General features: G+C 39.3%; 1 protein-coding gene across 30 annotated transcripts in view; it reads right to left on the reverse strand.

Moving 5' to 3' along the window:
• Positions 1-2,183: 2,183 nt before the first annotated feature.
• FN1 (fibronectin 1) overlaps positions 2,184-12,459 on the reverse strand; it is a 75,640-nt gene continuing 65,364 nt past the window's right edge. For 17 of the 30 annotated variants that reach the window (XM_017946925.3, XM_031651495.1, XM_031651496.1 and 14 more), the window contains 6 exons: positions 11,771-11,909; positions 9,306-9,470; positions 6,938-7,063; positions 6,311-6,417; positions 3,282-3,392; positions 2,184-2,949 (listed from right to left, as the gene is read on the reverse strand). In XM_017946925.3, coding sequence (XP_017802414.1) covers positions 2,878-2,949; positions 3,282-3,392; positions 6,311-6,417; positions 6,938-7,063; positions 9,306-9,470; positions 11,771-11,909 — 720 coding nt within the window. In that variant the 3' untranslated portion in view covers positions 2,184-2,877. Of the gene's footprint in view, positions 2,950-3,179; positions 3,393-6,310; positions 6,418-6,937; positions 7,064-9,305; positions 9,471-11,770; positions 11,910-12,459 lie in introns of those variants that run through there. The other 13 variants (XM_017946924.3, XM_017946913.3, XM_017946921.3 and 10 more) reach the window with 3 other exon arrangements.

Below are 12,459 nucleotides of genomic sequence, written 5' to 3' on the forward strand. Positions count from 1 at the left end.
CTGGCTAATTTTTTATTTTTTTTGTAGAGACAGGGGTCTCACTATGTTGCTTAGGCTGGCCTCGAACTCCTGAGCTCAAGCAATCCTCCCACCTCGGCCTCTCAGAGTACTGGGATTACAGGTGTGAACCACCATTCCTGGCCCTTACACTGCATTTTAAGGTAAATATTTTTAGGTTTGTAGTTAGGCAAGTGGTTTGAAGCATCATCAGTCTCAAACCATAGCTGCTCTTTCCTTATATTTTTAGATACCAAGGCCTTTAAGCAAGATTCAGATGAAGGGCCTGCTTTACCAGCTCACCTATGAATATGGAGGCACCAGCTTACTTTCTGCAGCACATGTATCTCAGGGGGTTGTCCCTTCCCACAGTGTATAGATTGGTATTGAGACAACATTCTCTCTCCAGGGTGCAGTGATGACCCACATATGTGAGACAGTCATTTACTGTCACCTTTATTTTGTACTTTCTGTGGTTTCTAAAAAACATACAGAGTAGCTCTCTTGGTGACTACTGGGCTGATAAAGCTGAAAGATCAGTAATGTTAAACAGAAGTCCGGGGTCTGGGTCTGTATTTTGCTAAGGAACCCTCATCTGAGCTTCATTCCCTGTAAAATTAAGCTCTAAAACCTCTCCTAAATGAGATGGCTAAATGTCAAAGCATTTTGTAAACTGTAAATCAGTTCAAATGTGAGTTAGTTTTTTTTTTTTTTCAAATGAACATGAGGAAGTATCTTTCTGTATTTAGTTTTAATATTCTTTGCCAGGTATTTATTGAAATACCTTCTTTCATTGTACAATAGTGTATTTAAAAAGTGCTTTGCATGTCTTGTTTATTATGAACTACTAATTTTTTACTAATTAACAATTAACTATTTGCAGTGGCACTATTTACTATTCTGAATGTCACATTTATTTATTTATTTATTTATTTATTTATTTATTTATTTGTGTTTTTTGACATGGAGTCTTCCTCTGTCCCCCATGCTGGAGTTCAATGGCACAATCTCGGCTCACTGCAACTTCCGCCTCCTGGGTTCAAGCCATTCTCCTACCTCAGCCTCCCGAGTAGCTGGGACCAAAGGCACCCACCACCACGCCTGGCAATATTTGTATTTTAAATAGAGACTGAGTTTCACCATGTTGGCCAGGCTGTTCTCAAACTCCTGACCTCAGGTGATGCACCTGCCTCAGCCTCCCAAAGTGCTGGGATTACAGGTGTGAGCCACTGCGCCTGGCCTGAATGTTAAATTTAATCCCAAAGTTTGTTTCCTCAATGTTAAATTGAAAAAGAAATGACCTTTACAGATCAGGAGTAAACAAACTGTTTGGCTGGGAGTTTATCAAGCCATGCAAAAGTGTCAGCTGATCCAAAGTAAGATATGTTAGATTGAGGTTATCATACTATGGGGTTTCCCTAAGATAAAACTCTATATTATACTATTCAAATACTTTTAATATCTTAGTCATTTTTATTTTCCTTGCAGGCAATCTCTTTGAACAGAGGTTTATTCAGTAAAGGAAGGAAAGGTGGAGGAAGGAAAGAATTATAATGGTTAGAAAAGAGTAACTAAAGATTATTTCGATTATACTTCTGAAGAGCAAACTAGCAATTTTTTTTTTTTTTTTTTTTTTTTTTTGAGACGGAGTCTCGCTCTGTCGCCCAGCCTGGAGTGCAGTGGCCGGATCTCGGCTCACTGCAAGCTCCGCCTTCCGGGTTTACGCCATTCTCTTGCCTCAGCCTCCGAGTAGCTGGGACTACAGACGCTTGCCACCTTGCCCGGCTATTTTTTTGTATTTTTTTACTAGAGACGGGGTTTCACCGTGTTAGCCAGGATGGTCTCGATCTCCTGACCTCATGATCCGCCCGTCTTGGCCTCCCAAAGTGCTGGGATTACAGGCTTGAGCCACCGTGCCCGGCCCAAACTAGCAATTTTAATAAATATTTGGGTTCACTTAAACTTATTAAAGCAGAAAGTATAAGGCTGTCTCCATTAGTGCAGAGATGGAAGTGACAAAAACGAATCCGTTTTTGTAGCAACTGACTTAGAAAATCTTGTACTGAAATCAACAATTAGAGAGACTTGCACATCATAGATTTTCAAATGTTTGCTGAATTGAAAAAGAACATTGACAATAATTATTTCCCCGCAAAGTGTCTTATGTCAAATAGATGAACTTCACGTTGTGGAATGTAAATCTTTTATTAAAACAGTTGTCTTTCCACAGTAGTAAAGCTTTGGCACATACAGTATAAAAAATAATCACCAACCATAGTTATACCAAATTCCTCTTATCAACTGCATACTAAGTGTTTTCAATACAATTTTTTCCGTATAAAAATACTGGGAAAAATTGATAAATAACAGGTAAGAGAAAGATTTCTAGGCAATTACTAGGATCATTTGGAAAAAGTGAGTACTGTGGATATTTAAAATATCACAGTAACAAGGTCATGCTTGTTCCTACAGTATCGCGGGCCAGACACTTAGGTGAAAGCAGAAGTGTTTGGGTGACTTTCCTACTTAAAATTTTGGTCATATCATTTCAATACATGTTGCATCTTGGTTGGCTGCATATGCTTTCCTATTGATCCCACACCAAATCACAAGTTAGAATCACTTCATTTAAAATACTGAGCGGTATTGAATACTTTGAAGCAGAACAGGCAATGTGCAGCCCTCATTTACGAGAAAACTCTCAGGACACTCCCAGGGTGATGCTTGGAGAAGCTGTGAGTTGAGCTGAAGCTGGAGCACTTCCTCCAGAGCAAAGGGCTTAAGAAAGAAACAAGAACTCTAAGATGGGTCTGCTAACATCACTCCAGTTTAGATGGATCTTGGCAGAGAGACACGCTTGTTCCTCTGGGTTGGAAAGATTTACTCTCGGGAATCTTCTCTGTCAGCCTGTACATCTAAAGGCATGAAGCACTCAATTGGGCAATTAACATTCTGTTAAAAAAGAAGGGAAAAAAAATTAGTGGCAAATACTGTAAAGTGTACAGAAAAAAAAAATGCGGGGAGGTGGGGACTCATGACAGCTGCTTATAAATAGGATAATATTTCTTCCTAGTTTCAAGAACCTAGCAGCATACTGGGCAATAGGAGACGTTCAAGAGTTAAATAAATGATAACTTAAACTGTATTATGGAATACAGTGTTTCACTTAAGTCATTTATGAGTTTTTTTTAAAAATTAAAATATTTGGTTCATTCTGAAGGAAGATACCTGTAGAAAGGACTGTCTAGTATGAGGGAACACACTCGTGGCGCCAATGCACTTACAGTGTTTGTTCTTTGATGGTATCTCTGAGAATACTGGTTGTAGGACTGACCAGTAGTGCCTTCGGGACTGGGTTCACCCCCAGGTCTGCGGCAGTTGTCACAGCGCCAGCCCTGAGAGAGTAGAGGCATGAAGTCAAATGGGGTTTATGATAACCTGAGGACATCGTAATTTAGTGTTTGAGTTAAAGAAAAATTTCACAGCTTATGCACTGGCCAAATATAAGCAGTTAATCACTAAGGAAACTTTGATGATGATTTCATGCATTTATAATTCTTAGAATACATTTTGGCTTATTACCATATCTTATACCTGTATCTGTCTCTCTGTGTTGTTTCTTTTCCCCTGAAATGTCCTCTCTTCTCCTCCTATTCAAACCTTACCCATCTGCTGAGGCTCATTCCAATCCCAACTTCCTCAACAAGTTCTCTGCACTAGATGATAGAAAAGGTTTTCATAGAATCGTAGCGATTTTAAAAGGGACTTGAGATCACATGAACAAACATTGTCATTTTATAGGTAAGGAAACAAAGACCCAGAGAAGAGGAGTGACTTTGCTTAGAGGGAGCAGGGCAGTCATACAGTGGACCACTGGTGGAGTTGGGGCTGCTGCCTAGGAGGTGGGGTGACCCCGGCCATGTTCTTTCTAATGCACCACTTTGCCACTCCCTTCTTAAACTTGCCTAGGCAGAGACATGGTAGCCTTTCGTCCGGCCAGAGATGGCATGGGAGATGGAAACGGGACCAAGCTGAGCCAGTGAGGCTCCTCCCTGAGGTTTTTGTTGGAAATGGGAGGACATACATGTTCTCTTTTACTACTGTTCTTAAGCTGGGAGGGGGTAAGACTGGAGCTCACGGAGGTCAGTCATCAATGACACCATCTGCAGAGACCCCTCTGAAGCATGGCGCCAGTGCATGGGAAGGCACGAGGAGCAAGAGGGACTCCGGGCGCCATTGCTGGAGCAGCCCCTGAAGCCGGTGGGTCCTGGGACTTTTCCATTCTGTGGACCATTTTTGCTTAACTTGAGTTGAACTTTTTTTCTTACAACTAAAATGCAGCCCTAAATAATACAATCACTTTCTTTTTTATATTAGAATTTAAATATTTTGGACATATTTCTCTGTGTAAGCGCATATGCCCCTTAATACCTAACACAATACCAGTGACTGCCTCCTTACAGAGTCATTGAATCTTCCTTTCATATGAGAAAGTAACCGTTTCCACTCCTGTGTTATGTTTCATTTAGCACTTTACTTGAGAATGGAATAAGCCTCACACATGAAAGGTTTCATGTGCATAAATAATGAGAAGATGCTGAAGTGAGACCAAAATCAACTTCCCAGCAAATTCACTCTCCATCACACATTTTTAAAACCAGAGTGACTGAATTCTAAGATCATACGATCACAGTCGTTATAAGTGTTAATGGGAGAGAGAGAGAGAGACAGAGAGAGATACTGAATTCAATCTAAATTCCAATCTCCAATTCTCCTCCAGAATTGGGAGCACCTCCCTCCCCATGTAATCACTGGGGGTGAAACAAGATCAGAGTAGTTTCCATGGGCTGCCCCTGGTGGGGTCAAGACAGGCCCCTGAACGCCCTTGCTGCCAGATTAATTTTCCTAAAGATTAATTTTCCCAAAGACTATTTTCCATCATGTTTCTTTGCATCTTGGATACCTGTAATTGGTTAATGCCAAATGCATTCACCAGTGAGTCTCACCCTCGAGTGTGAAGCACGCCCCTCACCTACCAGGATTTGGGGAGTTGCTGGGAGGGCACGTCTTCACTGAAAACAAAGAGCTGTCACGTTCCATTGCTTTTATTTGAGTTACGCGTCATTTTGTTTTGAAATTTCAAATCATATTAGAGAAAGGCATATTATTTTTTGTTATACTGGGCATATTTTAGAAATGGTTGAGAAGTACTGGTTTAAACAATGGGCTGCCAAGGCCCTCCATAAGCCACTTCTTCCCATCTAATTTCTTACCAGAAGACAGCAGGCAGAGGGTTGGCTCAGCAAAGCCCACCTGGGCCAGCTCCTTTCAATCCCAGGGGGTGTGCTTTCTGTCTCTCTGCTTTCTACCCTCTCAACTAAACCTTAGGCATCGTAAACCTCAGTCAGTTCATGCTTCTCTTTCTTGCTAATTTCAGCCTACCCAGAACTGTATTTGTCAGACCCACTTAGAACTTAATTAGCTTGACTTCGAAATGTATGCTAATTTAACATCTTCAACTATATCATTAAGAGCCAAGACCATTTCCCATTTCCTCTGTTTTTCCTGTATTACTTAGCACAGTGCTAGACCTGTAACACGGATCTGTTCTGAATCAAGAGAGAGGGTGAAAGAGTGGCATTTTCTTACATCTGAGATATTATTCAAAATATTTAACAACGTTGCCATGGGGACACCAGTCCATCAGAATGGAGCTGGAGGCCTAGAGCTACACTGCACTTAACACTTTAGTTGCTGAAAAATAGAAGCAGCCTGAGAGTAGCGGGGGAGGGGATGGTCTCAGGCTGCCCAGGATGGGGAGAACTGGCTGAAATGAAACACATTCTGCTCACCACTAATTAATTTGACTAGTATCTCTGCTTCACTTTTTTTCAGTGTAAATGATATCTCTGAGATGCCAGGGAGCTTAGGAAAATGATTCTAGCATAGTATAAATGACAGGTATTGCTATTAAGAATGACTCAGGACTCATGTTTTTGGTACTCTACATGCCATTCATTCTTTCTATTACTAGAAATAGTAATTCATGCCATTCATTCTTTCTAGTACTAGAAATTACTATTACTAGAAATAGTAATAGTAGAAATTACTATTATTAGAAAGAATGAATGGCATGTAAGGTAGACATAGAGCTACTCTAGAGCGCTGTGTCAGCAGCTGTATGCCAGCAAGAAACATGGTATTTTAATACTTCCGAAGGGTCTCTGCCCCTCCTGTGTGTACGACACATCCTCGCAGGAGCCCACCCTTTATCTTAGCTAGCTTGTAGGGAGCCTGGCACATGTGGTCTTACCCGCTGGCCTCCAAAGCATGTGCAGGAGCAAATGGCACCGAGATATTCCTTCTGCCACTGTTCTCCTACGTGGTACGTCTTCCCATCATCATAACACGTTGCCTCATCTGCATGTAGACACAAGACAGATGCACGTGTAAGCTGAGAATAATACTGCAGACTTGATCTAGGGGTGGGTTCTATTTCTGTCCTAAATTTGTATCATCACAGTGCAAATTCCATATATTTATGTGAATCATCCATAAGAGAAGTACTGCTATACAGATCTTAGGGTGGCATTTCCAAAAATTAGACTTAATATACTGGAAAGGCTCCAATGGGAAGATGGAAATCATATTTTACAAGTTGAATCTACAGACTAATAAAGCTGCTTTCTAGCATTTTACTGCAGATAATGGTCAAAATACTCATGTTGGAAAAGTGCTAAAGTGTCCTGTAATAACATTAAATCATGACTCATTTTTGAAGCTTGTCTTCACTTTCCCAAATCAAAAGACTAAGAAACCCACTGTTCACTCTTGAAGGAGACCTAAAGTCTCCGATCATTTCTGTGAATGAGAGTTACAGCCTGATAATGAAAGTGGGAACGCTTAATAAGGCAACTAAAAATGATCTGTGATGACGTACGAGGGTCACACTTGAATTCTCCTTTTCCATTCCCAAGACACGTGCAGCTCATCATCTGGCCATTTTCTCCCTGACGGTCCCACTTCTCTCCAATCTTGTAGTTCACACCATTGTCATGGCACCATCCTGTAGGGGTGGGGAAAGTCAGGACCAAAAAGTTATTTGTATATTCTGACTCACAAGACAGTGGGTGAACTGGGACATGTCACAGGGTCTTCAGAAGCACGATCTGGAAGAAACAGCAAGTTAAAGATAAAAACCCCTATAATGGGCCATTTTATTTGATTATTTTTATTTATTTAATTTATATATATATATATTTTTGAGACAAAGTCTTGCTCTGTCACCCAGGCTGTAATGAAGTGGTGCAATCTCGGCTCTCTGCAACCTCCATCTCCTGGGTTCATGCAATTCTCCTGCCTCAGCCTCCCGAATAGCTAGGATTACAGGCACTCCCCACCATGCTATTTTTTTTTTTTTTTTGTATTTTTAGTAGAGATGGGGTTTCACCATGTTGGGTAGGCTGGTCTCAAACTCCTGAGCTCAGGTGATCCGCCCACCTTAGCCTCCCAAAGTGCTGCGATTACAGGTGTGAGCCACCATGCCTGTCCAATGGGCCATTTCTTTGGTTGACTTTTAAAATATTATTTCTTTATCATTTACCATTTTCTAGGACATTTTTAAGATCCAATTTATTCTGCCACAATCATGACATAAGAATAGTCAAATGAAATGACTGTCATTTGAATTCTCACTATTAAGATTTAAAATTGTGGAAAACTAAAGTGGGATTGGAGTAGACTGTTAGGAATAGATCCTAGATGAAAAATCACTTTTGGATTTGCAGAAACCCTGGATACGAAATAGTTCAATTAACCATAAAACAAGGATCAGCTGATCTCTACATGCCACCACCTGTTTCAGGTACGTGGGAAGAGTAAAAAAAAAAGAACCTGGATAAAACAAAACAAAAACAAACAAAATGCTAAATTATTGGTTATTATCCACATCAAATAAGACTGGTTCTGTGGAATATCTAAAAGTCACAGTTATATGTCTTTAACTACTATACATAAGAGATAACTTTTTAACCTCCAGGGCTTATACAACAAAACACACCTCAGAAGCTTATATAACAATATACTACTTCTTCCATTTTATCAACACTTCAGCCTGCCTTAAGTTACAAAGTAAAATAATTAGACAACTATGACATCAAAACAAAGATTATGTAAGTTTAGCCAAAGAGTCACATAAATGAACTTGACAGCTCTGCTCCCACAATTGCACCTAAGTGCTTAAACAGGTAATAAACGTACAAACTTAAATGTAGTTCGATTTCAGGAGTTAAAAACTACCTACTTGAAGTCAAATATTAAAATTTCCAACTCCTAAACAGCATATGATGTTTTTACTGTTTTTCATTTTCAGATGGTCAAATATGGAAGTCTATATTGAAAACAGCTGGCTCTAAAATTTCAGTCTGTATTAAATGATTTCAAGTATACAAGCTAAGTAAAATACTTTGAAAATCCTTTTTTTACCAAGTCCTATATTCCAATCCCATGGGACATGATTTCTGTATGTCTATAGGTGGCTTATTTATAGGCGTAATGGTCAACATCTATAAAAATGAACCAATTGCCAATAATAATCACATCTCGTAAACATAAAGAATAAATGAAAGGTTTATAAATTCTAATCCTAAATCTCAAAGCATAATAGATATTTCCTAGGCACATTTTAACTTAAAAAGTTTGAAAAATTAAAACCTATTAGAATTTAAAAATCAAACATTTATCAATTCAAGTTGATTTTTAATGATCTAAAAGCAGATTATCTGTTTTTTCTTTTATATTTCTAGCAACATTCAAGCTACCTGGGCTATGTGTGTGAGGCAAAAGTGTGTGCATGTGTACTATGATATGTGCATGTTTGGTTTATGCTGAAGGAGACAGTGTTTTTGAGTCTAAATGTCCACCTCTGATTTCACTCAACACTAAAGATTAAAAGAGATTTGAAGTTTTTCTGTGTTTCTAATACTCTTAATTAGACCTGGTTCCAAAAGCCTTTAACTTTATCGATTTGTTTTCACAGAAAATTTCAAAAATCAAATTAGCACCATAACCTTATGTTTAATTAATGGTTGTGTTGGCATACAACCCTTGAAATGAAGCAATGTCCACCAAGTAAAATTTCCCATCATTTTTCTATGATGCAAAATATTACTTCAAGTCAAACAGTATTCCCTTGTTTGCTTCATGTTTGGAAGAACCTGTGTCTTCCAAACATGCTTCCTTGGCACATGAGTGCATGCATGGAACTGAGGAGACGAACACGCAAGTGGATGGACAAAGCAACTACTCACTAGATGAATCACATCTGAAATGACCACTTCCAAAGCCTAAGCAGTGGCACAACAGTTTAAAGCCTGATTCAGACATTCGTTCCCACTCATCTCCAACGGCGTAATGGGAAACCGTGTAGGGGTCAAAGCATGAGTCATCCGTAGGTTGGTTCAAGCCTTCATTGACTATGAAGAAAAGGAGGAAAAAGCAAAAAGAGACATCTTATTAATCGATTTGGACCATAAGAAGAAAACTGAATGATTGTATACAATGACTTAATCTAAAACAAAAATTTTAGGAGGATTAAGAGGCATTCATCTGTTCTGTCAAGGCATTAACTGCTCTAAAAAACCATGCTTACATGTAGTCAGTGGACACCTGTCACAGGCATCTGACAAGAAGCCCATCTTTTATTTTTCCCTTTGTTTCTAAAATAATTGCCATTTCTGCTAAAACTACTTTATAGAACGTGGAACAGATCTTGAGGCAGTTTAAGCTAGTTGAGAACTTTAGTGGGATGCAAAGACTAGTGATGCCTCTCCACTGGTACCTGAGTGACCTTGGGCTAGCTATTTAACATTGCTCTGCCTTGCTTCCCTCATCTGCAATACTAGGAGAATAATAAAAATATCTATACCTCCTGGGGAATCTTGCGAAGATGATATAAGGTCATGAATTCAAAACATTGACCCTTTTCCAAGACTGAGAAAGTGTTCACTAAATAAAGAATAATTATTAAAGTTGTCTTTTGCTTATAATGCAAAAGTCTTAGCATTTTAATATACCATTATAATGTAATTTTCAATTTTATTATTGTAATTTTTGCATAATAGTGCAGAATACCTAGATTTTGGACACTGTTATTATAGTGGTGAGACCGCTTTATCAGTGAGGTCAACGGTTCCAAACAAGAAAAAGCCCTTGGAATACAGATGATTTAGGAATGAGTAAGGGAGTGTCTTCATGTTACCTAAGATCTTATCTCTTCATGATTTGGAAAAGCTTATTTTAAAAAAAATCTATGCAAACAAAGCATGCTTCAAATTATTCCCTAAAAATTAAATAAACTAATTTACTTTGACTTAAAGTCCCACCGTGTATTTTTCTTTTTACAGTGCAAAACTCAACAGCTCAAAAGCAGTAGATATTTGAAGTGCCTAATTTTTAAAAGGCATCACCCTTGAAGAAAATAGTGTTTTGGAGAGCTAGTAAGTCTGAGACGTCTCAAAGCTGGGAGAACCTGGTTAGAATGTTCTCCCATTCTGCTGCTGGGAATAAGGAGTTTAAAAGAAAAATGGAAGGAACTTAAATTGTTCCTAGGGGTTTCTATACTCAAAAGAGCCAGGAGTTAAAATTCCATCCTAACTAAAGTTAAAGAGATGGAATCTTTTTTTTTTTTTTTAAATGACTTAGAAAAGTACGAAGACCTTTTTCCTCTTGAAAATTCTGTTCACGTGGCATTCTGCTAGTAAAATCACAAAAGGCAAAGATAAGCATTACTGTGGCTATGTAATACAACAAACACAAATTAATCTCCTCCCAACTTCTCTCCAGCCAAATGCTCAACTGCTTAATTCACAGGAATTTATACATGTAAAACAGCACAGTCTTCTATTAGATGAGGGAAGAGACTAAAATTAAGCAACTGGCCTTAGGAATAAAATCTGTCACTTGGCAAAAACAGGACTTAGCACTCTCTGTTGGTGTGGAGTAGAGAACCCTCCTGTTGGAAGATTCGGGATTCACGGTTTTGATTATCTCCTATCTCATGTGCCTTGGTGGATCTTCAGCTGCTTCAAATTGAGAAGCCAGGTGGCACACTATTGATTTAAAAGGATTTCCCAGGTGCTACAGAGAAGAGTCAATGATCTTTTAACCTCTATAGAAGCTTTTGACCTATATAGTCAGGAAAAAAATGGAAATAACGTTGGGAAAAATGGAAATAACATTGGAAAAATGAATTAACATTGGAATAACATTCTCTGCAGACAGAAATGCACAATGGTGGTAGCATTTTATATCAGGAGCAAAAGCCAACTGTCCCCATGTCTGCAGAAGGGGTATTTTCTTTATAGGTAATCATTTCAGTATTTAAGAATCACTCAAGAGGACAGCAGCATGGTGAGATGGAGAGGGTCTGGGGAAAGACATCAGGAAACCTGTGCCCTATATCAACTCAGATACTCACAAGTAAGGACTCAGAGTGTTGTACTAAATAATATTTGAAGTCCCTTCCAGATCTATAATCATATCACCATTTGACAGTCTGTCAATTACGTATGCATTTTGTGAAGACAACAGGATATGGCAGGAGGTGAGGGAGAGATTAATTTAATACAAAGTTGCTCATTTATTTCATGTTGATGTGTTGCATTATTTCCCAAAGATAAAAAGACAATGGCAGCAAAGGTACAGTCAACAGAAAAGCCCATCTCTGGTGTAGAGCAGAGGGGAGCCTGTGTCTTAATAATACGTGTTTACATACCAGAGTTGCCCACGGTAACAACCTCTTCCCGAACCTTATGCCTCTGCTGGTCTTTCAGTGCCTCCACTATGATGTTGTAGGTGGCACCTCTGGTGAGGCCTGTCAGAGTGGCACTGGTAGAAGTTCCAGGAACCCTGAACTGCAATTATCGGTACATCCAAAGCAGAGAAAAAGCATTATAGTGAGGAATGACATGGGCTCTCCTCTTACCAATAACCCTCACTGTTTAAACAAAGCAAAGGAAGACAATAAACAAAAAAAAAAAGGAGGGTATAGTGGTCCTAACCAGCGGAGGAGAGAAATGGAACAAGGATAGGGGCTAACATTCCTGCCAGATTTTCCTGCCAACAATCTACCTATGTGGTCCGTAGTTAGCAGGAGCCCTCGACAATACTAGAGACGGCCTGCCCTTGATCTTGCTTCAGTTGCCGGTCTGCATAAGCCCTCTGGAAGCTCTGGCCATGTTTGCTTGACATAAAACCTGGACACTGCACTATATGGGAGACACAGTCATGCTACTCCAGGAGATACCTGACCCCAGTGTGGGGTCCTTAAAACAGTTGGGCAAATCCTCAAACCTGTGTTTCTAAGCTCATAAATTTCCTCCAGTGTTGTCAGTTTTTAAATTCTACCACTTTCGAAAAATAACAACATAATAAAAATTGATACTGTCAGTGGGCCGGGTACAG

Source organism: Papio anubis, chromosome 10 (genome assembly GCF_008728515.1).
Source record: "Papio anubis isolate 15944 chromosome 10, Panubis1.0, whole genome shotgun sequence".
Lineage (NCBI taxonomy): Eukaryota > Metazoa > Chordata > Mammalia > Primates > Cercopithecidae > Papio > Papio anubis.